Raw genomic sequence first — 27,304 nt, forward strand, 5'->3', positions numbered from 1 at the left:
CTTCAGATTTAGGAAGAGCAATGGTGTTTTTGTCCAGGCTGTGATATGGTAGGACAGCTCTACACCCTCAGTGGGGTACTCGAGGGGGCATCATCGTTCACCTAGCCAGTCTACATGTGTTTCGTGGACTTGGATAAGGCATGAAACCAAGCCCCTCGGGAAGTCCTGTGTAGGGAGCTCCGGGAGTATGGGGTCCTGGACAGAGCCTAGTTCGGGCCTAAAAAATCCAGCCCGACCCGACACGGCCCGCTGGTATTGAGGCCCGACCCGGCCCGAGCTCGATCACTTAACTAGATTTGCAGGCCCGAGCCCGAAAAACCCAATTTTTTTTTTTTTTTGAGTGACGCGCAAAAAACGCAGCAGCAGCAATTTATTTTCATTTCTTCGAGTTGGCAGAAAAAAAACGCAAGTTTTCTTAATGTTTAAATAATCTACATATTTTTTTGAGAATTATCAAAGCATTCACACAACGAAATAACGCTGGGAAAGTTTGTTAAACATATTTCTGAGTGTGTGGGATATTGTTCTCACATGGACGCGCCTCTCTGACAAGGAAATGAAAATGAGGGCGGCGCCTCGGCCGTGCGCAAACGGTACACGGGAGGACAAGAATAAAGAGCGGCCGGCGCCACGGCGTTCGTGCACACGCACAAGCAAAAGCGCAATACAGAGAGCCTGCTCTCCATTTTTTTTTTTTTTTTTTTTTGAGTGACGCGGAAAAAAACGCAGCAGCAGCAATTTATTTTCATTTCTTCGAGTTGGCAGAAAAAAACGCACGTTTTCTTAATGTTTAAATAATCTACATATTTATTTGAGAATTATCAAAGCATTCACACAACGAAATAACGCTGGGAAAGTTTGTTAAACATATTTCTGAGTGTGTGGGATATTGTTCTCACATGGACGCGCCTCTCTGTCAAGGAGAGGGAACAGGAGAGGGCGGCGCCTCGGCCGTGCGCAAACGGTACAGCGGGAGGACAAGAATAAAAAGCGGCCGGCGCCACGGCGTTCGTGCACACGCAGAAGCAGAAGCGCAATACAGAGAGCCTGCTCTCCATTTTTTTTTTTTTTTAAATAATTTATTAGTCCGGCATGGCGGCCCGACCCGAACTGACCCGAACGTGAATGCTTAAAATATGGGCCCGACCGGGTCGGGTCGGGTTCGGGCACAAAATCTAACCTCTAGTCCTGGACCCCGTAAAATTGGCAATTCTGTCCCTGTACCACTGGTCTCAGAGTTTGGTCCGCATTGAGTATGTTGGATTGGATTTGTTTCCAGTGACTGCTGGACTCCGCCAAGGTTGCCCTTTGTCACTGATTCTCTTCCCAACTTTTATGGACAGAATATTTAGGTGCAGCCAAGGAATTGAGCTGGTCCACTTTGGTGACTTCAGTATTACATCTCTGCTTTTTGCAGATGACCTGGTTCTGTTGGTTTCATCCGGCCGCGAGAGTAGAGAATTGAGTGCAACATCGAGAGGGCGGCTTGATGCCGCACCTGTAGTGATGCACTCTCTACCGGTCCATTGTAGTAAATAAAGCAGCAGCACGGAAGGGTAAAGCTTTCTATTGCCCGATTGAATTATGTACGTTACTACTTCAGCTATGGTCACGAGATGTAGGTCGTGACTGACAGAACAAGAACCTGGATAAAAGCGGCCAGAATGAGTTTCCTCTGCAGGGTGTCCGGGCTGTCCCTTAGAGATAGAGTGAGAAGGTCATTCGTCCGGGAAGGCCTCAGAATACAGCCGTTGCTCCTCCGCATTAAGAGCCAGATGACGTGGCTCAGGCATCTGATTAAGATACCCCTGTTGGGGTGTTCTGGGCCCATCCCAATGGTAGGAGGACCTGGGCACACGCTGGGTAAACTATAATCTCATGGCTGGCTGGCTGGCCTGGGAAAGACCCGGGATCCCCCTGGAGAAGCTGCTCAGGAGAGAATTATGGGCTTACTTCTGAAGCTGCTGCCTTTGCGACCTGAACTCAGATAAGCAGTGGAAAATGGATGCATAGATGGATGGATCAATTGAGTGATGGATGAAAACAATATATCTCTTATCTGTCAAAAAACTTAATGTCGGAAAGCGATTATTGGAATTTAATGCCATCAATCTCAAGACAATGGTTGCTGGGAAATATTTGCAGGCAATGCATTAATGCCATCTATACGGAAGATCACTATTACTCATCTCACCTTTCCTCTGTTGCTTCCCATCATATCACAACACAAAGCAGTGTAGCATCTATTAATGTAGGCTTTCCAAGTTTAGCATTTCACAATACCACATGGGACACAGAAGACTGTACTAAGCGTGAAATGCAAATGAGAATTTAGAATTTGTATTTTGAGATTGTCCACAAATATTTATCCTCATGGATTAGCAATGTGAATCAAATAAAATAATCAAACACACAACTTGTGAATTTACAGTGGGGAAAATAAGTATTTAGTCAACCACCAATCGTGCAAGTTCTCCTACTTGAAAAGATTAGAGAGGCCTGTAATCGTCAACATGGGTAAACCTCAACCATGAGAGACAGAATGTGGAAAAAAAAAACAGAAAATCACATTGTTTGATTTTTAAAGAATTTATTTCCAAATTAGAGTGGAAAATATGTATTTGGTCACATACAAACAAGCAAGATTTCTGGCTGTCAAAGAGGTCTAACTTCTTCTAACGAGGTCTAACCCACGTGCAAACATGCGTATAAAAACACAGAGCATAAAATAATAAAGAAATAATAATAATAGATACAAATAATAATACATAAAATAGCAATTGGAATATGTACAAACAAAATGAATATAATTTAAAAATGTAATATGGTGTCTCACCCCGTGGCGTCAAAATGATAACAAGAACGGTGAGCAAAAATCCCAGAACCACACGGGGGGACCTAGTGAATGACCTACAGAGAGCTGGGACCACAGTAACAAAGGCTACTATCAGTAACACAATGCGCCGCCAGGAACTCAAATCCTGCACTGCCAGACGTGTCCCCCTGCTGAAGCCAGTACACGTCCATGCCCATCTGTGGTTCGCTAGAGCGCATTTGGATGATCCTGAAGAGGACTGGGAGAATGTGTTATGCCCAGATGAAACCAAAATAGAACTTTTTGGTGGAAACACAGGTTCTCGTGTTTGGAGGAGAAAGAATACTGAATTGCATCTGAAGAACACCATACCCACTGTGAAGCATGGGGGTGGAAACATCATGCTTTGGGGCTGTTTTTCTGCAAAGAGACCAGGACAACTGATCTGTGTAAACAAAAGAATGAATGGGGCCATGTATCGAGAGATTTTGAGTGAAAATCTCCTTCCATCAGTAAGGGCATTGAAGATGAAACGTGGCTGGGTCGTTGAGCATGACAATGATCCCAAAAACACAGCTAGGGCAACAAAGGAGTGGCTTCGTAAGAAGCATTTCAAGGTCCTGGAGTGGCCCAGCCAGTCTCCAGATCTTAACCCCATAGAACATCTGTGGAGGGAGTTGAAAGTCTGTGTTGCCCAACGACAGCCCCAAAACATCACTGCTCTAGACGAGATCTGCATGAAAGAGTTGGCCAAAATACCAGCAACAGTGTGTGAAAAGCTTGTGAAGAGTTACAGAAAACGTTTGGCCTCCGTTATTGCCAACAAAGGGCACATAACAAAGTATTGAGATGAACTTTTGGTATTGACCAAATACTTATTTTCCACCATGATTTGCAAATAAATTCTTTAAAAATCAAACAATGTGATTTTCTGTCTCCCCCCCCCCCCCCCCCCCCCCACATTCTATCTCTCATGGTTGAGGTTTACCCATGCTGACAATTACAGGCCTCTCTAATATTTTCAAGTGGGAGAACTTGCACAATTAGTGGTTGACTAAATACTTATTTGCCCCACTGTATATTAAATATAAATTAACACACTAAAATCAACCAATGCAATGAATGGAATGCAAAGAAATTGTGTATATTCTGAGACTTAAATCAAAATATAAAATCAAAATTGTTTAATCTGAGAAGTGAATGTTGAATTAAAATGTTTTTAGTTATTCCACCCCCACTGCCATATAGCATTGCGGAAAGTCTGTCATTTTTTTTTTTTTTTTTTTTTTTTTTTGCTGATCCATCCTTCCATCTTCAACTGCTTATCCAAAGTAAGGTCACTGGTAGAGCTGGGAATCTTTGGGCACCTAACGATTCGATTACGATTCAGAGGCTCCGATACGATTATAAAACGATTATTGATGCACCCCCCTCCTTTTTTTTTTTTTTTTTTTTTTTTTTTAAAGTTTTGTACATTAGTTCCAAAATTGTTCAAAAATACTCTCAGGCTAAACCAAACTACTATTTCAGTATCAAGTTAACATATAGCAGTAAACAAATATACAAAAATAACATTAAATAAAAAAACTCCAGTCCCCATTCTGTATCAGCAGCTTTAAACTACATTCAATTAATTTAATGTTGTGAATCAACCGTTAAAGTTGTTAAAATTGCTCCCGTTATTCCATAATTTACCTTTTGTCTACTTTTGACATGTGAACGTTTTAAAACTATTTTAAAGATAGATTCAAGTGAATATTTTACCGATTTAGGAGTATTTTAGATAAAAAGTTAATTAGGTTTGCTTGGAAGGTTCGCTACAACAGCATTGCAGGGAAGTTTACTGCTTTAAGATGGCGGCCGTTTACTAACGCCCGCATCTAGCTTTTTGCAGATGTGCTGCTACCGCTACCGAGTCTATATTGCATCTAGTCCTATATAAATGATATCTACCGTAACATTATGTAGCTGTACTTGTAGCAGCTTTTCGGCAGCAGTCAGGTATGTTGTTGTGTTTTTTTATCTCGTGGCATGAGTTGAGCTAGAGCCGTGAGTTGAGCGTTGGCATTACCCGAGGGGCCGGTTAATGAGAAGCATGATGTTTAGCTACTCCCGCTCCGTTCCGTCCCGAGGACCGCGTGGCGCGCTGAGTGTGTTGTACTTCCGCTTTACTTGGCATATTTCAATAATCGGAATTTGGATGTTTGTGAATCGTTCTCGAATCTTCCACGGCCGAATCGCGAATAATCTAAGAATCGGAAATTTTGCACACCTCTAGTCACAGGGGCTGCAGTTTCAGCATGTATATATATATATATATATATATATATATATATATATATATATATATATATATATATATGCACTAAAGACCTTCCTCCAGAACTCGATGGGGCTGTGGAAGACAACTCTAGAAGCCAACTCGAAGCCAATTGCACATGTGAGCATCAAATGCGGTATCTACCAAGGAGATGCTCTGTTACCCCTGCTGTTCTGCATAGGCCTAAACCCCCTCAGTCAGATCATCACCAAGAGTGGTTTCGGGTTCCGGTTCCGAAGTGGAACAACCATCAGTCACCTCCTCTACATGGATGACATCAAGCTGTATGCCAAGAACGAGCGTGATATCGACTCCCTGATCCACCTCACGAGAATATACAGCAATGACATCGGGATGTCATTCGGACTAGATAAGTGTGGGCGAATGGTATCCAGAAGAGGGAAGGTGATCTCAACTGAAGGGGCTGAACTACCTGAAGGCAACATAACAGATGTGCAGGACAGCTACAAGTACCTGGGGATCCTGGGGAAAGAGGGAGGCCGAGGACTAGTGAGCATCAGAGCCACGATCCAGGAGGAAACTACATCCCTCCAAGAATACATCATGAAAATGGCCCCCAGTGATGACCTGCTCAGTGAATGCCTCAGGCAACAGAAGCCCAATAAGGAGGAGGACCCTGAGGAGCTATCATGGATGGACAAGCCCCTGCATGGTGTGTACCACCGACAAATTGAGGAGGTAGCTGATATGGGAAAAAACATACCAGTGGCTGGAAAACAACGGACTGAAAGACAACATGGAGGCACTGATCATGGCAGCACAAGAACAGGCCCTTAACACAAGAGCAATAGAGGCTGGGGTCTATCACACCAGACAGGACCCAAGGTGCAGGCTATGCAAAGAGGCCCCTGAGACAGTCCAGCACATCACAGCAGGGTGTAAGATGCTAGCAGGGAAGGCATACATGGAACGGCATAACCAGGTAGCAGGCATAGTGTACAGGAACATCTGTGCCGAGTACGGACTGGAGACCCCAGATTCAAGGTGGGCGACACCTCCGAAGGTGGTCGAGAACAACCGAGCCAAGATCCTGTCGGACTTCCAGATCCAGACAGACAAACTGGTGATGGCCAACCAGCCTGACATAGTGGTGGTGGATAAACATCAGAAGACAGCAGTAGTGATAGATGTAGCAATCCCAAGCGATAGCAGTATCAGGAGAAAAGAACATGAAAAGCTGGGGAAATATCAAGGGTTGAAGGAAGAGTTGGAGAAAATGTGGGGAGTGAAGGCAAGAGTGGTGCCAGTAGTGATCGGGACACTAGGGGCAGTAACCCCCAAGCTGGGTGCATGGCTCCAACAGATACCAGGAACAACGTCCCACGTCTCCATTCAGAAGAGCGCAATCCTAGGGACAGCTAAGATCCTGCGCAGGACCGTCAAGCTCCCAGGCCTCTGGTAGAGGACCCGAGCTTGAAAGGAGAGATCATACCGCCCGGGTGAGCGAGACGACGATTTATATATTAGGCCTGTCAACAATAACGCGTTAACGACCATGATTAATCTGGAAATATTAACGCATATAAAAAAAAATAACGCAATTTACCGCTCACACTAAGTTTGGCCACAACTGCCTCCCGTAGTCCCACACGCTGATGTTTACATTCTCTGCGCGGCAATGCAGGACATAATGCAGCCAGCCACAATGAGTGAGGATGATGACCAAATTCCGTTTTAAAAAGCTGCCTAATGGAAATCTGGATAAAACCAAAGTTGTGTGCACATACTGATGTAATGAACTGTCGTTCGATCGAAGCTCAACCAGTCTAAAGTACCACCTTCCGGCACAGCTAGTGTTAGCAATGACACTAACACTGCGGGAAACAAGCCGCAGTCATCAAGCTACACTGGCAGAGTGCGGACTCGGACTTGTCAACAAAAGACAACAAGTAGGTTGACCACTGCTATCGCTACATGGGTAGACAGAGACTGTAGAGTGTAGACCCATTAAAGTGATCCTCTGATTTAAATACATGTAGGCTCTAATAAACCACAATTGTTCTCTTGTACTAAAATATGTTGTTAGAAACACATAAAATGTTAAATCAATGGTAATATTTTATAATATTTGGTCCATATTTTGACCGTTAGTTGGCGCCATGGTTTGCGGGCTCGCAGTGATGACGTAATTGGCATCTTTCCGAATGTGTAGCGTGTTCAACAATTGCTTACTGCTGCCTAAACTCGCGAAGTAAAATGCCACGATGTGCTGCTTTTGGATGCAATTTCCAGTCAAATGGAAAAAAGGGGAGTGAAGTGAGTGGTCAAGGTGGAATACTTATTTTTAGTGAATAAATGTGCATAAGTGGAAGCTTCTCCGCCTTTTTGGTCCCTGTATGCATGTATCCTACCCACCACGCGTTACAACTGACGCCCGAACATTTTTCCTGGATCCTCAGTTAAGTAAGGGTCCCATCGCGTCTGCAATAATGGTTTTGGATCTGTCCATTTATTTTTATTCGTCGGTCCCACAGCGGCTTTTCAGATCAGTCTATTTTGTGGAATCAACGGCCTAATCGCGGCTACGATATTGCCATGGGATCGGTCTAATTCCTGGTTCTTCGATGAGTAAAAAACGCGGATTTGGATTAGTATTGCTATCTTTTTTGTTGACTATTCTATGTGGGAGTTTTCCCCAAATCATACTAAATAATTAAAGCACTATGGCACGCTACAGTGACGACAGTGACTCTGACGTGGACCTTACAACGTTGGAGTTCGTCAGGGAATGCATGTTTGCGTACTGCTGAGCTCCCGAGTGAAGAGTCGTCAAGGTGGAAATATTATTTTTTGTGAATAAATGTGCATAAGTGGAAGCTTCTCCCCTTTCTGGTACTTTTATACATGTATCCTAGCTACCACGCGTTACAATGTACAAGACCTGGATTACACAAGGTGTGCTCTTTGGCCTGTACTGTATGTAAAGCATACGACAGCTCTGGATGCTAACAATCTACATAATTATATTGGGAAAACGTTTGAAAATGCAATATGCTTACCTTGAATATCTGCGAATAAAACCGGGGTTCCCGAATCCCAACAGCATGCACTCTCGCTCCCAACCGGAGTTACCAACAGGACTCTCGCATCACCAGTTTTGCCCAACTTTTGTCTTATCAGGTATTTGCTGCACGCATTTTTCCCTGAAACTCGTCTTGTGAACAACCGACAGTGCTGTCCTGCTCTTCACTTTTCAGATCTGGTTCAAATAGGAAGGGTAGAACTGACGACATGTTGGGAAAGCTAATGAGTGACAAGCTGGAATTTCGGCATTCCGGGCCAGTGACGTCACGCACTGCGACGTAACAAGAATGGCGACCTATCACTAAAAATAAGTTTACAAACTTTATTAAAACAAAAACATTAAGAGGGGTTTTAATATCAAATTGTTATAACTCATACTAACATTTATGTTTTAAGAATTACTTGTCTTAAAAAGAGAGGATCCCTTTAACATAGTCGAAGACGAGGGCGTTGAAAATCCAATGACAACAAAGAACAACAACCAATGACAAACTACTAGACAGGTACAAGGCAGTGCCAGCATGGACTCAAGTCCCCTACAGTGGTGGTCTCATCCAGTGGTGCTCACAGTAAGCTGGCCCATGCAAAAAAAAAAAGGATCTGGTCACACCTGCCACAACCGTTCCTTGCGAGAGACTGTTTTCTTTGACAGGGCACATTGTTCAAAAGAAAAGGTCTGCTCTGTTATCTGAAAATGTCAACAAGCTAGTTTGCCTGAGCAGTTGGTTAAAAAAAAATAGAGTATGACTGGCTAACTTAAGCAGTGTTTCTAAACACCTTTACACACAGTTTAGTGTAATGTTTTTCAGTAAGTGTGTGAAAATTGACAATTTATTTTTTTATATCTCACACAGCTTTCAGGCCATTTAGTGTAAAACTGCAAATGCTGCATTTATTTGTGTGAAATATTCAATTTAACACACAAGTTGTTTACACATTTCTTGAAACACTAGCTATTGTTACTGTATTGTGCTTGTCTGCTCTTTAAATTGGCAGTTAATTTTGGGTAATATGCCAAACGGTACTTGAGCCACATTGTTACGGTGGCCGAGAGGTGTCAGGCGAAATGCAAAGTCCAAACACTTTGCAAATAGAAAAAGCACGAGCCCCAATTGCAAACGCTTTGCAAAAGAAAAAAAGCACAAATGCACAGTTGCCACAACACGACAGCAAATGGCTCGCAGCACGACCGCAAAAGGCTTGCAAGACAATTGCAAAGACGATGACCCAGAAGTAAAAAAAAAAAAATTAAAAAATAATAAATAAGACGACACTTTGCTATATGTGCTTTGTGACCATCTCTACGGGCCTCCGTAAAGTTGACCCCCCCCCCCCCCCATCAGACGCAAATTTCTATAAAAATGATGTTATTCGTTTGTGCTGTAACGGTTTTGTAGATACAGTATTATGCTTTTATTGAGATATTAATTTCGAGTGGGGACGTCACTCGTAGCTTTTTCATAGCTTAGCTCCCGCAGCTAATGGAGCGTACCAACTCTCTCAATAACAGAGGAGTGTCTTAACAACTAGCACGAACAGAGCACAACAAATTCGGGTCCATTTTGCGGTAAATTGGGGGGCTTAAGATATTAATTTCAAGTGATGACGTCCATCTAAGCCCCTCATTTACTGCAAAATGGTTCCGAATTGGTGCTATTCATTTGTGCTAGTTGTTAGCTGCGTGAGCTAAGAAAAAGCTACGAGTGATGTCCCCACTCGAAATTAATATCTCAATAAAAGCATAATACTGTATCTACAAAACCGTTGCAGCACAAACGATTACCATCATTTTTATATAAATTTGCGTCTGATGGGGGGTGGGCAACTTTACGGAGGCCCGTAGAGATGTTCACAAAGCACATTTAGCAATATACAAAGTGACGTATTTTTTATTATTATTGTTATCTTATTTTTTTTTAACTTCTGGGTCATCGTCTTTGCAATGGTCTTGCGAGCCTTTTGCGGTCATGCTGCGAGCCATTTGCTGTCGTGTTGTGGCAATTGGGGTTCATGCTTTTGCCAATTTGCAATTGTGGTTTAGGAATTGGGGATTGTGTTGTGGCAATTTGCATTCGTGCTGTGAGCCATTTGTTGCCGTGTTGTGGCAATTGGGGTTCGTGCTTTTGCCAATTTGCGATCGCGGTTTAGGAATTGGGGATCGTGTTGTGGCTGTTTGCATTCGTGCTTTTCTTCTTTTGCAAAGCGTTTGCAATTGGGGTTCGTGCTTTTTCTATTTGCAAAGTGTTTGGACTTTGTATTTTGCCTGACACCTCTCAGCCACCGTACATTGTTAGTCTGAAGCACTTTAATCTGTTAAAGCTCTTTGCTGTATCATACAATTTATTTTATTTATTATTTTATACGGGCTGAGTTGTTATATAAAATTTTAAAACTCCATTTGGTTAAGTATTAATTCATTCACACATCATACATTTCATCTTAAAACAAATTTTAAGTCAATTACAGTATTTTCCTAGTTTTTTATTTTCCTGAAGAGCAAACTTATTTATCCCAAGGTAAATGTGATTAATTATGATTAATGATATATATATATATATATTTTTTTTTATACATACATATGTATATATACATATATATACATAATTATATATATGTCAGAAAACTTAGGCAAGGCTGAAAAAGCTATTTCTGCTCTTGCACCCCTCTTTAAAATAAACTGCTGTATTTTAAACCAAAAGAACTGTTGTGTTTGATTGAACAATATGTCCATATGCTGCCATAGCAGTTTCATGGCACATTAAGCCTAGCCTGGAACTCCACACTCATTGCTGTTCCAGCTATAGAGTCTGGCAACTGTTCCGCGGATCAAATTCCCAGGCCGGAGCTAGCCACAGCAAACAGACAGTGGAGTGGACCAATCAGCGACGGGCAGACAACTTTACGTTGGTAAAGCGACAAGAAACTCTAGTGCGAGGACGTAAACATACGAGGAGAGCGGAGAACAGAGAAGTTTTTCAATATGGCTAGCACGAGACAGACAGTTGGTTTTAGCAACTCAATGTGTTTTTGGTCATTTAAAACCGAATTTACCGCGGATAGGAACATATTCTCGGCTCTCCCGTCCACCATCTGTGTTGTTGTGGAGATGACTTCCAATACGCAAGAGTGACGTTGTTCGTTAAGAACACGCCACGCAAATAAACAAATCTGATTGCACGGACGATTTTGTTTTGGCTCGAGAGGCCAATTAGGAGCTGGGTTCCAGACTCTGTAGCTGGAACAGCGGTGTACGCAATAATGTCTCATTAAAATCATTGTATCTTTAATTATGCTTTCACCTCGCGTTAAAGGTTAGGGGTTTAAAAATTGCATAAAAAAGACAATTTTGAAATTTGGCCAAATTGGGGGTCTCAGAGCGGAACTTCATGTCACCTGAGTCTTTTTCATATATGTATCGTATCTAACCATGGCAGCTAAATTTGAATCGAATTGGCCTCTTGGCCAAATATTCCCAGCCCTTTCAAATACACACAAAAAATACCGCTGATGTACTTCATGGCTATTTTTTGTGTGCTTTAGTGACAATAAAACCCTTTTTATACTGGCCTTTCAGTCAATCACCGAGAACAACTAGCTTTTCCCGAACTGAAACGTATGCTATAGTTATCTCTGCCAACAGTTTAAAAAACTATTGTCATTGCAAATTACAAGTTTAGAGCTACGAAAATTAATAACCACAAAACCAAATCTCGAGAAAAATATTTAGGAGTGTGAGGCGGTTTTGGGGTAGGGGCTGTTTCTCACTGTGATGTGGGGGAAGGGGACTGGCTCGGAGTCGGTAAATCTTAGGGGTGTGTCCATATCTACGTATATGTGCGTGCGTGAAGTCAATGATATTCCATTAGTGCTTCAGTGCTTAGCAGTTTTGTCCCACGGTTTGTACACAGCCTTTCTCTTATTTAATGTACCAGTAAGTTCTTTGTCTGTAATTATTGTAAACTAATGCATTTATGTCTCAGCCCTATTATAAAAACTGTGCTCTCAGTTGTTATGTGACTCAAAGATTCTGGCAAGCAGATCAAACTTGTACATCACTTACGTTTTCAGTACTTTTAAGGTTTCTCTTTTTTCCCCAACCGAATCCTCAAAAGCTGGTCTGTATTGTCATACAGGTGGAAAGTTACAATCATATGTACTAGATATTCCCTAGATAAGTATAAGCCAGCTGGTGGGAGCACAATAAATTGCCAAACATCAAAAGTTTACTTAAATGCAGCTTGACAGTTGGATGAAAACAACATATGGACGATACCACCACATACTTTATACACCCTCCACATAAAGGATGAACCCTCTTCTTTAGGGCAGTGAAGAATCAAGACAGTGTTATTGTGGCAACACCAGCTGAGAACAACTAATGAATCCCAGCAGTGTGAGCAATGTATGCTGTTTACACTGACCTGTAACTTATATGGAACACATCAGACACGGTTTACACCACTTTTAACATTTGCTGTAAAAACAAGTTGCCTCTTGACATTATATGCACTTTAGTTTCCATGCTTGTGTCTTGTTCCTCAGAGGAATTAGATCATTCCAGACACAAGGAAAAGAATATGATCAGCCACATCGTTCCTGTACGTCTCGAGTCGGCTAAGCTTGAAAACAGAGATCCATCAATAATGTCCAGTGTAATTCAACTGCTTAGAAATGCAAGCTAGGGTGATCGGATGAGCATTCCCGTAAGTAATATATACTTACTTCTGATGCTTTGTTTTAATTCCTCTCTGTTTAATCCACAGAATCCATATGGGGTTATAGAAGTAATCCTGTGCTTAACAAACACATTTGTGTATTGCGTCGAGGGAATTATGCACATACAAATGTTCATTTTTAGATTATATTCCACATTTGACCGATATAAATCCCTTTTATAGATTCCAAAGGTTATAGTTCAAGTACTGCAGGTCTGGGGATGAATGGAGTAGTATTTTATCTTGTCAAACACTCTGCAAAATGTCTCCATCACCTGCATTTCAGAAGGTGGGATCTTGTGCAATGTGACTATAAATTGTAAGTCTTTAGGAAAGTGATTTCTTTTACCCAAATCAAGTCAATGTCTTTTGTTTTTTTTTAACTTCGTAATCCTATTCAGCTTTACCAGCCTACGTTTTGCTACATTGTATTTATTTAAAGCAAAGAGTGTTACGTTTCATTGGCTTTTGTCAAGTGGGGATTTTCACAGGCAGTTAAGCAGTGGGGAATTAATAACACATGCCCGAGTCTGAAATGTACCTCTATTAAAGCATGTCACAAGGTTAGGAACTGCTGTGATGTACATACAGTGACACTTTTACATAGAGCTTTAAACCCACACAACAGAGATGTTGTTCTTAGTGAGGAATCGTACTGAGAGATTTACAGTGACCACATTAGTGGGGAACAGTAGTATTAGGAGGGGTGAACGCATGGAGTGTGCAGATCATTTCTAAGAACTGAATTAAAATGAAAATATATAGTTCTGCAATTCAGATTTCACAATCGTATTTTTATCAGCACATTTATGCCAGAGATCATTTACCCCAGTAAACATGCATACAAAAGAATATTTTAATTAAAGATAGTAGTACAGTATCTTAAAAAAGGTCAAAGGCATTTGGAGGTGTGGGTGTTGGGGGAGAAGTTCCTGACAAACAGGACAGGCTTTAAGAAATAAATGTGTGGTGGAATCACACTTTCCAGTAGCAACGGCAGCAGCTTCTGTATCATTGAAATATGAACCTAACAGAGTTTATTGAAGTTTATTAACTCTTTCAACGCTTCACTTAATCATGCTTTTCCTTCATGTGCAGGGGTATTTTCCTCTCTCGGTTTGGCATTTTACTTTCTTTATTTGGCAGCCTAAATGATATCTGCCACTGTAATTGCCTCCTTATTTGAGGAATAAAATATTTATACTTGGCCTTTCTTAATGCAAAGTTTACAAGTGAGTACATTAAGGTTTAGAACATTTATTTTTAAAGCACTGTAAAATGAAGCCATCACCCCAAATAGTGTATTAAGCCATTAAAAATGACTACTACAGATTTGACTCCTCACTTAATGACCTGACACGTTTACAGTGTGCACCACAAATATCTTTCAAACTGACTGGAGGAAACAGAGGCGACCATTGAGGTAACCTGCTGTTAATATGGGGGGAGGGAGAGTTGGGGGAAAATGTACCTCAGAGAAAGTACTGCCTTGAGCAAGCCCACAATGGAAAATGACTGATACAGTATTCTGCACAGAGACACCACAGAAAGCCTCAAAATCAGACGAAGAAAAAAAATGTGGTGTGTCAAGGTTTTGTGGGACAGGTGGAACTGTGAGGTCTGTGGAATTGGAAGTGGGCTATTCTCCATTATATCCACAGTGCAACTTTACATTAAATATGGATTTGTGTATCAATCATTTCAACAGTACTGTGTGGAATCCATACCTCTCCTGCAGTGCCTCATGGCCATTTTGCATCTGCGAGACTCAGCAATAGTGGGACACGGTATTGTGTCCTTGGGTGGTTTCTTCACAATGTGCCGCGTCCGGGTCTCAAGACCCCACCTATAACCGCAGGTTTTGTTTCTTCTGGTACAAGCTCCCCATTCACTCCACTGCCCAACCTCGCAGCCATCTGTATACATACATGCAAGGATGTTCAGGGATAAAACCGGAAAGTCATTTTGAACTCACAGACACCAGGTATTTGCTTTGATGTTATAACCTTGTTGTGTGGGGTGTGCTTTTTCAGTATATGTGAAAAGAAAAAAATAATGTACAGTAAAGGAAAAAAATAAACAAGGTTTTTCATGTATGTTGTTACCTCCGCATTCCATGGAATCCTCTAGTGGGGCAAAGCCCTCGGGGCACTTGTCAAAACATCGTCCTTTGTGTAGGTAAAAGCCTGACTTGCATTTGGTGCAGAAGTCTTTACTGAAGCAAGACTCACAGTTCTCTATCCTGCACCCTAAAGAGAGAATGAGAGACGTCAGCCCTATCATCTGGAGTTTATCAAGAGTTTTGGGCATTGCGAAGATGGGTTTGAGAGACTATGCCTCTCAAAACAGCTGCCAGTGCCCTGTGAATCATTTCCTAATAAAGTACTGTGAATTTTAAGACATTTTTCTTTTTTTTGAAAGAGTAAACAAATGATTCAGAGACAAGCAGGAATTACGATGATGTCCTGCATGTCAGACTGACCTACTGTGCATCAGCAGGGTGCACCGGCAACCAACTAACTATCTGAACATACATAAATGTCAAGTATCCATGAAGCAGCACAGTGCAGTTCAGCTCACAACAGTATTTAATTTGAAAAAGTAAACATTAAACTGCCTTACATTTCCTCCATTGAGAGTCTAAGCCAGTTTGTGATTAAATAAAATAGTGCAACATCAAACCAAAAAAATGTGTCAACTTCCAGTGGATTTAACACGAGGTACTGGACAAGGACCATCGGTTAGAAAGTCAGGCTCTGTCTAGATACTGTAAAGGCACATTTAACTCCCTCCCATTAACTGCGTTTGATTGTATGTCGAGCAAGTCATTATTCTGTCTCTGCTGTCAACCAACCAAGAAATGCAGTGTCTCCATCCACCTCTTTGGAAATGTAGTGTTTGTGGTCAAGAATTTACCGACGTGACCGTAAGTAACACAATATCTGTTGTTTTGATTCCCAGTTTCTGAAAATGGAAAAGTAAAAAATTGTGCGCCACATTGAAGTGAATACAACCATGCCGCTGAAAGAACGTTTAACAAGAAGTTTTCCTTTAATGGTATGGTGCAGTAATACTTGCCTTAGGGCAGCAAATGATGTGACTCTGCTGGTGAACTATGTCAAGTTTGTATTACTGATGCTCTGTTTCATCTAATATGGCTCTATGGTGGATCTTTTAGGATTTATTGATACAAAAAAAAAAAAAGAGTTCGGCAGGGGGTGGGAAAACATTGAGAGCAATAAAATCAGACACAGGGTGGATATTGGGAAATTTGAGATGGCTCCCAAATGGTCGGTCCCTTATAAGCCGACCAGGTGGTGTGTGATATATTTTAAGTAGGCCCTAATTCCAATATAAACAGGTATTTGAGGCACTGGAATTGCAACTGAAACATGCTAATAACTAATGGTTGATGGTTGAAACAGCATTAGACTGTCTTTAGCTCATAAAACAAAAAGAATGAGACCCAAAATCGCTGGTACCCCTCATTGGTAAGTATTTGGGGCCTCATGGCGCAACAAGAGAAAGCAAAAAAGTGAGGGCCTTAAGTAATGTGCACTGGGGGCCTCTCCATCTTAAATTCCCCTGGTTGAATTTGGGGCAGAGTACATTGATGACAACTTGATATATTTAACAGCAAATACAGCATCTCACGCAACATTCTACAATTGCTGTCTGCATTTGACACACAAAACCAAAGCTCTTTACTGCATTCGTATAAACAAAGGAAGGGCTAAATACCAACAACCCCTTAAGAATTGGGGCCTCCAATATCTGTTTCCCAAATCCTTTCTTAGTTGGAAACACAGTAGCATAATTCCACATTTCTAAGAGGTACTTTGAAAGACTAAATCCTGTTCTGCCTTGTGTTTTAACAGCTCACTATGTTTTTAATTGTATGCACTGATGTTCATATTTTCATAAATGTCACATAGAAATGACAATGTCAATAAATTCATTAATTGACTTAGGTCTAACATCAAACGAGATATCGTATTCATACTAGTTCTTTGCATCTTTTGATAATGGTAACCCAAAACATTCTGCTCCATATCTAACTGGACCAATCTGTGTTGCTTGGGCAAAACAAAGTTTCTAATTTGCACAGCCATCATCTGTCTTCTCTAGAGACCTCTCAGGTACAGTGTCATCCGGTGCTTGTGTCTTGTAAGTCAGTGCCATTGGGCTTCAACTTTTGAGTTTTTGGGAACTCAAACATTGTTAACGTGATTTTCCACAACGTGAAAGTGATAGAGGCAAGCGGTTGTACTTTTATCTGTGACCCTTACAGAGCCCATAAAAGGAAAGGCTCTTACAATTACACCCCTTAATTACAACATCTCCAGCTAACCATCAGGCCTCCTCCTCAACATTCCTCCAAAACAAGGGGGTCCCTTCCCACATTACTTTGAACCCTAAAGTATGGCCTCAGCCCAATGACTCTGGTCTCACGCTTTCCAGAGCTGTGTAAACAAACCATGGACACACACATATTCACAAACACACATTAGAATCAGATATGGTTCGAGATAGGCCTAATGTGTAATAAAGGTTCAAAACAGTGGAAAATGTTGCACTGAACACTGAGCATAACTCAATAACATATTTGGTTACTTCACATTCTCATAATTGCTAGCTTTCATTAAAATTCCAATCACTGTGGTTAAATTATTTTTAATGTTATAATATTTTTTTTTAACCTGTTCTCTTCAGCTGCTTGACTATGATAATGGAAATCTGAGTGTCCGATTGGTCTGAACAGTTTTAATGTATCACATGGGTGTATGACATATTCCCATTGTGATCACATGCCTTGTTTATTAGTTGAAAGCTCCGAACAAGAAGGGGTTAGGAATGGACAGAAGAAAAGAAGGAGAAAGAGACAGAAGAAGTACAAACAACAAGAAATACATTGAACGCCTACACTATGATTATGTTGGTGCTAGTTTGTTAGCCAGTTGTATTTCCAGTAGACCCCATGTGGGGGGCCTGATGACCAAGAAAAAAAAGAATAGGGGGGAGTCAGAAAGATAAGTGATTGGGAGGGGTAGAGTGACACAAATCAGCCATGTGGGGTGTAGAACCCAGTATTTGTGTGAATTCCTTGTCAGTGTGAGTATGCTGGCATCCTATTCTATGCTATCTGATCGCTAATCCTGACACCAAGTTTTTCTAATTGATTGTGTCTAAGTGCATCAAGTCATGCGTGAATCCCATCAGACATGTGATAGTCCTGCAGACCAGTGGAAATGCCGGCGGGAGCCGCCCCAGGGCCGCGGCCCTTCCCCAGCCAATCTGGGTGGGATGACGAGCCAGCGCAGCCCATTCCTCCTCCGCAGCCCCCAGCAAGAGGGCCGCCGTCATCCGCCCGGGATCCAGGGTGGTCCCCTCAGCCATCCGCGCCCCCACGGAATGAGGGGACATTATTATTGATGATGTTATTATTATTATTTTAAACAATGAGTGACCACATTGTAACAAAGAGAAGTGCAGAGGAACATTTAAGTAGGAAAGAATACATCTCTCCTTCTCTGCTACACATCACCTTCTGCCCATATGATTCTAATCTGGGGAGGTTTGATGTAAACAGAGCACAAATCAGGGGCCATTTGCAAAGTGAATAAATCACTAAGCAAATTAGAAAGCACAACACTGTCTTCTACCCTTTACACCTCCCTGTCATCATCAGCAAGACTTTCAACTCCCTAAAACAAAAAAAAAGACAAAGAATAATAAGGGAGAGAACATCTGGCAGTACTCTCCGACACTCACTGGCTGTTGTGCAATCCTCAGGTATCGACAGACAATACAAGCAAGATAAAAGTATGTAGCAAATTATATATACATGTTTTGCCAGGCAATTAATAAAATGATTAAGACGTTTGTTTTTAAATAAAAGATAAATGAGGATCTCTCTCCTGTGAGATTGATGAGGTGGATGGCATTGTATCACTGATGTGGCTCCTTGAGAGTTACAATGTAGATGGAAGTTGAGGTCATCAGAGAAAGGAATGAGTAGGAAAGAGTTCTATTTGACAGGCAACTATCATTCCGTCCAATTATCAGGCAAAAGGCTATCCAGGACAGTGTAGGCTATCTATGACACTAGAAACTCTCCCACATTGACCACTAGGAAGTCTGGTGGTTCCAAAACAGATACAGGGGAGCGGGTTCATTTTCCCAACGGGATTAACCTTTTGACCACCTTTAAAGGCTTCATCTAGGTGCCTCTGGGAAACTAATGAGAAATAATGAGGTCATTAGATTTCACTGATGGCCCGGTGTTCCTGGGACTTAAACATATTATCATCATTATCTTCTAGCCTGGTTCTGCCTGTGAGTTAAAGCGTGAAGGCAGGAATATGTTGGCACTGTAAGAGGAAATTCAAAAGCTACTGCTGAGGCAATGTGATTATTGCGATGTCATACTGCACGACTTTTAAATTCAGATGCATTTCAACTTGAGTGATCAAGAGTCACTTGCCATAGGATTGTACTTGCTTGGCAGATGCATGGGTTTGAAGAGGAAGTGTACCAATTGTATCAAGGACACGCAAAACCTCATGTCAGATACAGGCAATTTTTTCTTTGCAGACCAATAGCGTCAAGTGCAATCATGCAGTTTATTTATACGAATACTCACTGCCTAGAGAAAAGGGTGCTAAAATATATTGGAAAAGATTGATTAATCTCCTGTCTTCCAAACCGGGTCTTTTACATATCTGAGCAGGATATGGTTTGTCAGAGCACTCATCTCAGACCCCTCCTGAAAGCCAACCAGACTTGATGTTGCATAGCAGGAGTGTCCATTTCCTAAAAGGCCTGGCAATGTGAAAAGGAAAACAAGCCCTATTTTTTTCCATTCTTTTGCATCCAAGCTGAGTAAAGCAGTTCCGACCTACTCTCTAGGCCTGGGGTTTGGCTGACATGGAAGCTTTGGCTTTGCTTGCTGCCACTCAGCCATGACATGCGGAGCTATGGATGGCAAGAGTTCACGGCAGAGGCCAGAGCTGCCATGTTCATCCCAACTATTTCCATGCTTTCTTTTCCACATGGGTGCACCTCTACTTGCCAATGTCAAACTAGGTGAAGCAGGGGTGGTTTTCTTGTCAATCACAATGTCCTTGAGAGGGAATGACAATAGAAGACATTTTAGTAGCTCTGCTTGTTTCTTTGTCAAAGAGAAACAGTCATGAATATACCATGATCTACTTCAGCTTCTTTACAGTCTGCTGCAGAACACGCAGGCATGTCTTAAGTTCAGAAAGTGCTCAAGAACATACAATATTTTTATAGTCACACAACGCTGGTCATTTTTGACAATTCAAAAGGCATGTAGCTCTCCTTCTTGCTGTTATATCCAAGGGACAGGGCTTGGTTTTGTCATTTTACATCTGCCAGCTCTGAAAAATGTGGTTAGTAAAGCTATGATGATTAAATGTCCTTTGATAAAGTTACGAAGCCAAAAGCAACTGCTCACTTCATTGGTCAGGCAACGCAATGGAAATACCAGCAAACTTCAAAATTGAACTATAAAAGAGCGGTCTTGAATGAGAAAGATTCCGAAAAAAAGAATCCTGTCCTCTACATCTACGCATTTGACTGATGCCTGATCAAGCATGGCTAGCATTCACTGCAAACAAAACAAGTTGTCCCAAAATGATTTCGAAAAGTAGTGATTGATACACAAAATAAACACCTTTTTCAGTCGTAGGTCTTAATCAAAATCTGCTTTACATCACACGTTACCGCATACTTTCACAAACAGCCATGTTTCCAAGATGTGATCAATGCTGTACCTTGATCAGGCTGAATGCTGGTTGGCAATGAATATACAGTATATACTGTATATGAGGTTTTCGTTTTGTTACAGAACACTGCGGAGGGATAAGAGCAACTATTTTCGCAGTCGACGTATATGTGTGTTTGGTTGACAACAAGTGAGCGAGGTGGCCATTCATTTCATCACGCTGACCATCTTAACAATTTTTTCATTGTAGAAAAAAAATAATTGCTGACTTTCTATCAATTAAAGAGCTTGTTTGATATGGAACATAGTACTCAGACATGGAAATATATTGTATGTAAAACCAAAGTGTTGTTAAATGTGACACAACCTTTTATGGACTCATTGTGCTACTCATTGTGTGACTATTGCTACAAAAACCCCTGTCTTCTTGTGAATTGAACCCAATAAACATTATTAGTAAAGATACACGATAATATCGGCTACCGATAATTATCGGCCGATAATGGTAATTATGACGTCACACAGATAATACAGATAATAAAAAAAAAATCAACCGATAATGCAATCCGATAATTATATACTTGATTCAGCCTCCAAATGTGCGCAACCAAGCAGTTTTCTCCACTTCTTCACTGCCGCCTGCTCAACCCCTCCCCTCTCTGAAGCCCCTGTGGGAGGAGGGGTTTAGGAGTACGGCGTCATAGAGGAGGCGGTGTTACACATCAGTGTTGACTCTGTTGAGGCGCTCTCACTAGCGTGCATTGCTTTTCCCGTGTGTGAAATGAAATAAACGATGCTCTCGCCATCTACAAAACAGTTCCTGAAGGCCTAAAGAAAGCGTCCTCATTGAACACCACTAGCACTAACCCAGCAGCCATTTAAAACTGCATCACAATGATTTTTGGAACGAATATGAGGCTGCTGCTAGCATGAATGCTAAAGCTATTGTTAACAAATAAACTATAAAGGAAGCTACGGGGCTTGTGACGATACAGAGACGCTGCGGTCCTCCCGGAGTCGGGGGGTTTGGGAATGCAGCCCAAAGCGAGTGGTAAACTCCCATCTATGGCTAAACACCTCACGAGATCGATAGTTGACAAGTAGCTGTCTTCCGACGGAGCCCGCCGGTCCGGCAGGCCGCCGCCTCGCCCTAGGCGGGTAGAGGATGAGCGCAGAGCCATGCACCGAATGCGCCGCAGCGAGCCGGCCGGGGCGGGCGGATATCCGGTACGAACTTAGCTGCCGCCGCCACTCCGGTTCAAGACAGAGGCCTGGCGCGGGTGCTAATTTGGCAGCCGGGCGGACTGAAGGGCACAGGCGGGAGGAAATTCCCGAAATGACCCGATAGCCAAATCCCTGGATGAAAAAATAATGCAGTTTATACAACCACGATTCTTCGTGAAAGACATGCCGATCACATCAGTTTTACCACGGACATTTACACAGGTGATGTCAACAAACCATGTTTATCATGACGGCACAGTGGTTAGTTGATAATTGTAACATGCACCAAACGACACAAAGAAGTCATCCAGTCAGTAATGCATTCAGTACGCTTTAAATTTATGACGTCTTAATCAGATCATTCTTCTTAAATCTAGTCAAATAATTTTCCCCATCTTGTTTGAGTGTTGAAGACTAGTTGAATGCGCCAGATTATTCCACTTACTTGAACTAAATATTGCAATTTGTTCTTATTAAGCCCAAACATCTAAAAAAAATAAGGTCATTTTCACCTAAATCAAGAAAAAATTGCTTTCAAATAATGTTTTGAACCATACATATTCTTGAATAAAGAATATTTCTGACGTTTTTTTTTTTTTTTTTTTTTTTTTAGGATTATGTATAATAATTTATTGCTTAAAATAAGGCTGTTAATCTTATTTTTAGCTGGCCATTTTTCTTCAAGAAATCTGAGTGAAATATACTTGAAGTGCTGGCAGTTAATTTAATTTATTTCCAATAGATTTACACTGAAAACAAGGGACTTTAACTAGTCTTAAGGAGCTGTGTTTTTGCTGTGTAGTAATGTTATACTTTAGGAATGGCATACTTTTAAAGCCATTTTTGTGCAATTTATGTATTTACTCTGTAAGTAATTGTTGCCAAAAGTTTACCATTACAAAATGTCAGACAATCTGTCATTATTTAGATGTTGGAGTTTACTACTACTACTACTTGTTCACATTTGATGTTGAAAAAAAAAGAGCAATATTATTTTTGCACAGCAATATTTTCTCTTGTGTATACTTTAAAATTTTACATAAATCTTTAATAAAATTATCGGCTTGACATTATCGGTTATCGGTTGGAACGAGGAGGAAATTATCGGTTATCGGTATCGGCTGAAAAATGCATTATCGTGCATCACTAATTATTAGTATGGGTGCACTAGTAGGTGGATGATAATCATCCCCTTGGATAAAACCTATAACAGTATCATATGTAAACCTATCCCTAAGTTGTTAAAAGACATATATTCAAGGCAAGCACCCCATAATAAATACTGGTAGACACAGAGCTATGTATTACACATCAAATGTAATTTTGTAGGAATACATTTTGGGCCTCTTAGAATGCAAACTGGTTTGGGTTAAGCAAATATGCCATTTACAAATAACAATGTGCTTTTTAACTAATACCCTACTAAACCTTGGAAAGAACAATGCAAACACATAAATGAAATTTGGGCATCTGATAGAATGCAGTCGTGGGTGACCGTACCGTTATCTCTGCTAATGCTAAGCAGGCAGAAAACAGTTCTTTAAAAAAAAAAAAAAAGAAAAAAAAAGTTGCCTACCTACAGGGGTTGGGCAAAATAATGGAAACACCTTAAAATATCAACAAAAACTAATTTAATGTGGTGTAGGTCCACCTTTTGCGACAATTAGAGCCTAAATTCTCCGAGGTATGGATTCATACAACTTGTGAATTGTTTCCAAAGGAATTTTAAGCCGTTCTTCAGTTAGAATACCCACTAACTCTTTTAGAGACGATGGCGGTGAAAATACCATATTGGCCCAAATATAAGATGGCCCTGATTATGAGACGACCCCATCTTTTTCAAGACTCAAGTTTAAAAAAAGACTTTTTAAACACCAAATTAATTTTTATACAGAAAATAATTGCAGTACATCTGAAACAAATGATTATAACAATATATTTGAGAGAAAAAGCATGTTATTTTGCCTCATCCAAATCTTAATATCTGAACATTTAAATGTGTAAACTAAAGTGCAATCACATTCGTAAATGAATGGTTTCTGTTTTTTTAAATGTATAAACCAATCTATTGTGATAAAATAACAAAATTGCAATAACTGCATTAACCATCAAATTGAGGTCTAACTGTAACTGTAGTCTTGAAACAAATCTGAATAAGGAAAAACATTGTAATAAAATAATGCAATCTGGTTAAACTTGAGAGTAGCTGAGATCTGTCATGACAGAACATTACTCCTCAAGTTCAGCATTCGTTTCAATGATATTTGGCGCCATCTAGCGTCGTGAATTGGTATAATATCTAGACCCCAAATATATGACGACTCCCACTTTTCCAGTCTTATTTCAATGCAAAAAAACACCGTCTTATATTCGGGCCAATACGGTAGGTGTCTTAATTGAATCTCTAAAACTGACCATAAATGCTCAATAATGTTGAGGTCTGGGGATTGTGCCGGCCATACGAGATGCTCAACTTCATTAGAATGTTCCTAATGCAATTTGTTAACAATTATGTTCCATGATTATGATGCAAAATGTAAGGCGTTTACATTATTTTGTCCAACCCCTGTATGTACAGTTTTGATTGTGACCGGAGTCCTAATAGCGTAATTCAAGAGGACACAGTAGCAGATAATGTTATATTTGTACAGTTTTAATTGTGGCCGGAATCCTAATACTGTAATTCAAGAGGACACAGTAGCAAATAATATTATGTTTTTAAAGCCACAACCATGTTACCACAAAAACAATGTGTCAGCATCCCCTCTAAATCACAGTTTTGAAACCAGGGGCTCAACTTGAATTTTCTCAAAGTCAACAATGTGAAAATCTATCTTAAAGTTTAAAAAAAAAAAAACTTGATTGAATAAAATCTAAGAGCTCGAGAAATTATTCACTATATTATGAAGGTCTATATCCTTCTTGTAACTGACCTCATAATGTTTTATGAATCCAGATACATATATAAAGAGCATCCCAATGTCTGCACGTTCCAGTCATAAAAATGATTCTACCAATAATCGTATAAACTACTTTCTTTTCTAGCTTCCTATCCATATCCAGGAAGTCCACAATGATATAAGATCATGCGGGAAAAACACTATGGTGTATTAATAAGCAAAAAGCTCATGATAACAGAGACATAAATGCAGCGTTTAAGGCTTCCTTGAAAGCCAGAAACACAGCAGTTTCCCCACGTCACTGGACAACATCTGTTATTTGCACACTGTGTTTGGAACCATGCTTACTTGCAACCCGCTGCCGTTCCACGTGTAATATTCACTGACCCAACTCTGAGTGTTAGAAGAAATACAATATGCATTTGCTGTATGAAGTGCAGCCATCGAGCAGTTTATGATGAGTGAAGGAAACTACGGAAAATACATTAGATAGGCATGACTACAGTCATGATCACAGCAAACATGGTCTTAATCATTAGACCTTCATGATCGCTAATGGCTATACAGTGTAGCACATAGGTCTGTGTTATATATATGTCGTAGCAAACTGAAAAACTTGCTATAAGTGGTGATCTATAAGAAAATATGGGGAGTGGTGGTAAAGGTTAATAACTTTATTCTATTATACTATACTCTACACGCCCCTACTCGTCCTGGAAACTTTAGGCCATAGCTTTATTTCCTAGTAGACTGAAAATATTTCAAATATTATAGTATCTTGTGTTTAAAAAAAAAAAAAACAAAACAAAAAAAAACAAACAAAAAACAAAAAACAAAAAAAAAAAACAATATGCGAAAAACATTTCAAAATTTATTTCTAGGTATTCACTTGTTTACATGTAGATCTCTTCAAAACTTAGAAGATGACACGCTTTCTAAAATGAAATGAAAACCGCATTTCTAGTGAATGACTTATTAAGTATTGGAACAGATACACTTACAAAGTTGCAAAGCGTTTGATTTTAATAATGCAGTGGGCCCTGACCCTTTGGCATCACCAAATATTTGCATTCTCCTTTTGTGATACCTATAAAGGCTTTTTACAGAATCACGACCCTCAGTTGTCGTATATTTTGTCCTTTAAGTCTTCTCTTCAGCAGGAAAATACGTGTTCTATAAGATCTGGAGAAGGATTTGGCCAATCGAAATCCTTCCACTTTTTTTTTTCTCATTATAATCTTCTTTGTTGTTTTGGCAGAGTGTTTTGGGTCACATCAGGCGAAATGCAGAATGACCTTCCAATCAGTTTGGTCACGTTTCTTTTATTTGGCAGACATAAGGTGACTTCCAAGTTCAATCCACGGCTGACATAACGGGATGTGCTGTGTCAGAAAACAAGATTGGTAAGAATAAGCAATTCCATATAACCAACGCTATTTTAAAATGTGAGCTTGTATCGTTGGGATCAGTTCCTAAGCAGTTCATTTCATTCTCCAAATACACGCCTATGGTCAAGGTTAATCTTTGTGTGAGTCCCCCAAAAAATCTTCTGCCTGATTCTTGGAGTTTGTCTCAGTACTCTACTTTTCGACAAATTCCAGCCTGACCTTCCTATTTTTCTTGTTAATTAGTGGTTTGCATTTTCGTGTGTAGCCTCTGCAGTTTTATTTATATTTAGAGTGACATGTTTTTGGAACTTGAGAAAGCTTGTGGATAAGATTTTAGAATTGCCAAAGTTTTCATACTTTCATCTTCTCATGTTCTGCCTCCTTTAGGGCTATCAAAATTCATCAATTAATTAACAATTAATTGATAAATATATCAATGGCCAACTTATTTAGAATCATTTTCCAACTAATTGTGAAAATGCTCTTATTTCAGCCTCTCAAAAATGAATGCTTCTCTGATTTCTGTGGTCCTCAGTGAAAGCCGACTGATTATCTTGGTTATTAAACAAAATAGGACATTTGCAAACATCTGCTTTCGCTTTGGAAAACAATGATCAATATTTTTCCCAATTTTGGGGCTAGCTAAAGATTAAACCAGTAACTGAATCACAATCAGCTCAAGGAAAATGATCATAACAGTCTATTTAATATATAAATAAATGAAAAATCACATGAATTTAACTGTAGTATTAATAACCTGCAATTAATATACACTTTAGTTTAACATGAAGCCGCTTTAAAAGTGTTTATCTAACTCAAAGCTAGTTGAATTAACATCAAATCCAAGAAGTTTTCGGTTTCAAAAAGGTTAGTGAGTACAACATCACTCCTTCTCATGCATTATTGCTTCTTATGTGATGTCGCTTTTACCTTGTTGGCATTTAATCATGAAATAACAAATAAACAACAATACTTGGTTCATGAACAGCAAGGATTATGTACGTGTATTCAACTTTAACATTAACCAGATCGTTATCCGATTATTTGATTCATCGATATAATGATTGATACGAGTAATCGATTCTAAAAACATTCGCCAGCCTCGCAAGTAAAAATTACACATTTATGAATTAAATTATAATTTCAC

The 27,304-nt window shown here is 40.2% G+C and overlaps 1 protein-coding gene across 3 annotated transcripts in view; it reads right to left on the bottom strand.

Moving 5' to 3' along the window:
- Positions 1-27,304, bottom strand: part of rspo2 (R-spondin 2) — a 149,001-nt gene that overhangs the window by 45,881 nt on the left and 75,816 nt on the right. For all 3 annotated transcript variants that reach the window (XM_057835528.1, XM_057835529.1, XM_057835527.1), the window contains 2 exons: positions 15,001-15,144; positions 14,623-14,811 (listed from right to left, as the gene is read on the bottom strand). In XM_057835528.1, coding sequence (XP_057691511.1) covers positions 14,623-14,811; positions 15,001-15,144 — 333 coding nt within the window. The remainder of the gene's footprint in view (positions 1-14,622; positions 14,812-15,000; positions 15,145-27,304) is intronic.

This window comes from Corythoichthys intestinalis, chromosome 4 (assembly GCF_030265065.1).
Source record: "Corythoichthys intestinalis isolate RoL2023-P3 chromosome 4, ASM3026506v1, whole genome shotgun sequence".
Classification (NCBI taxonomy): domain Eukaryota; kingdom Metazoa; phylum Chordata; class Actinopteri; order Syngnathiformes; family Syngnathidae; genus Corythoichthys; species Corythoichthys intestinalis.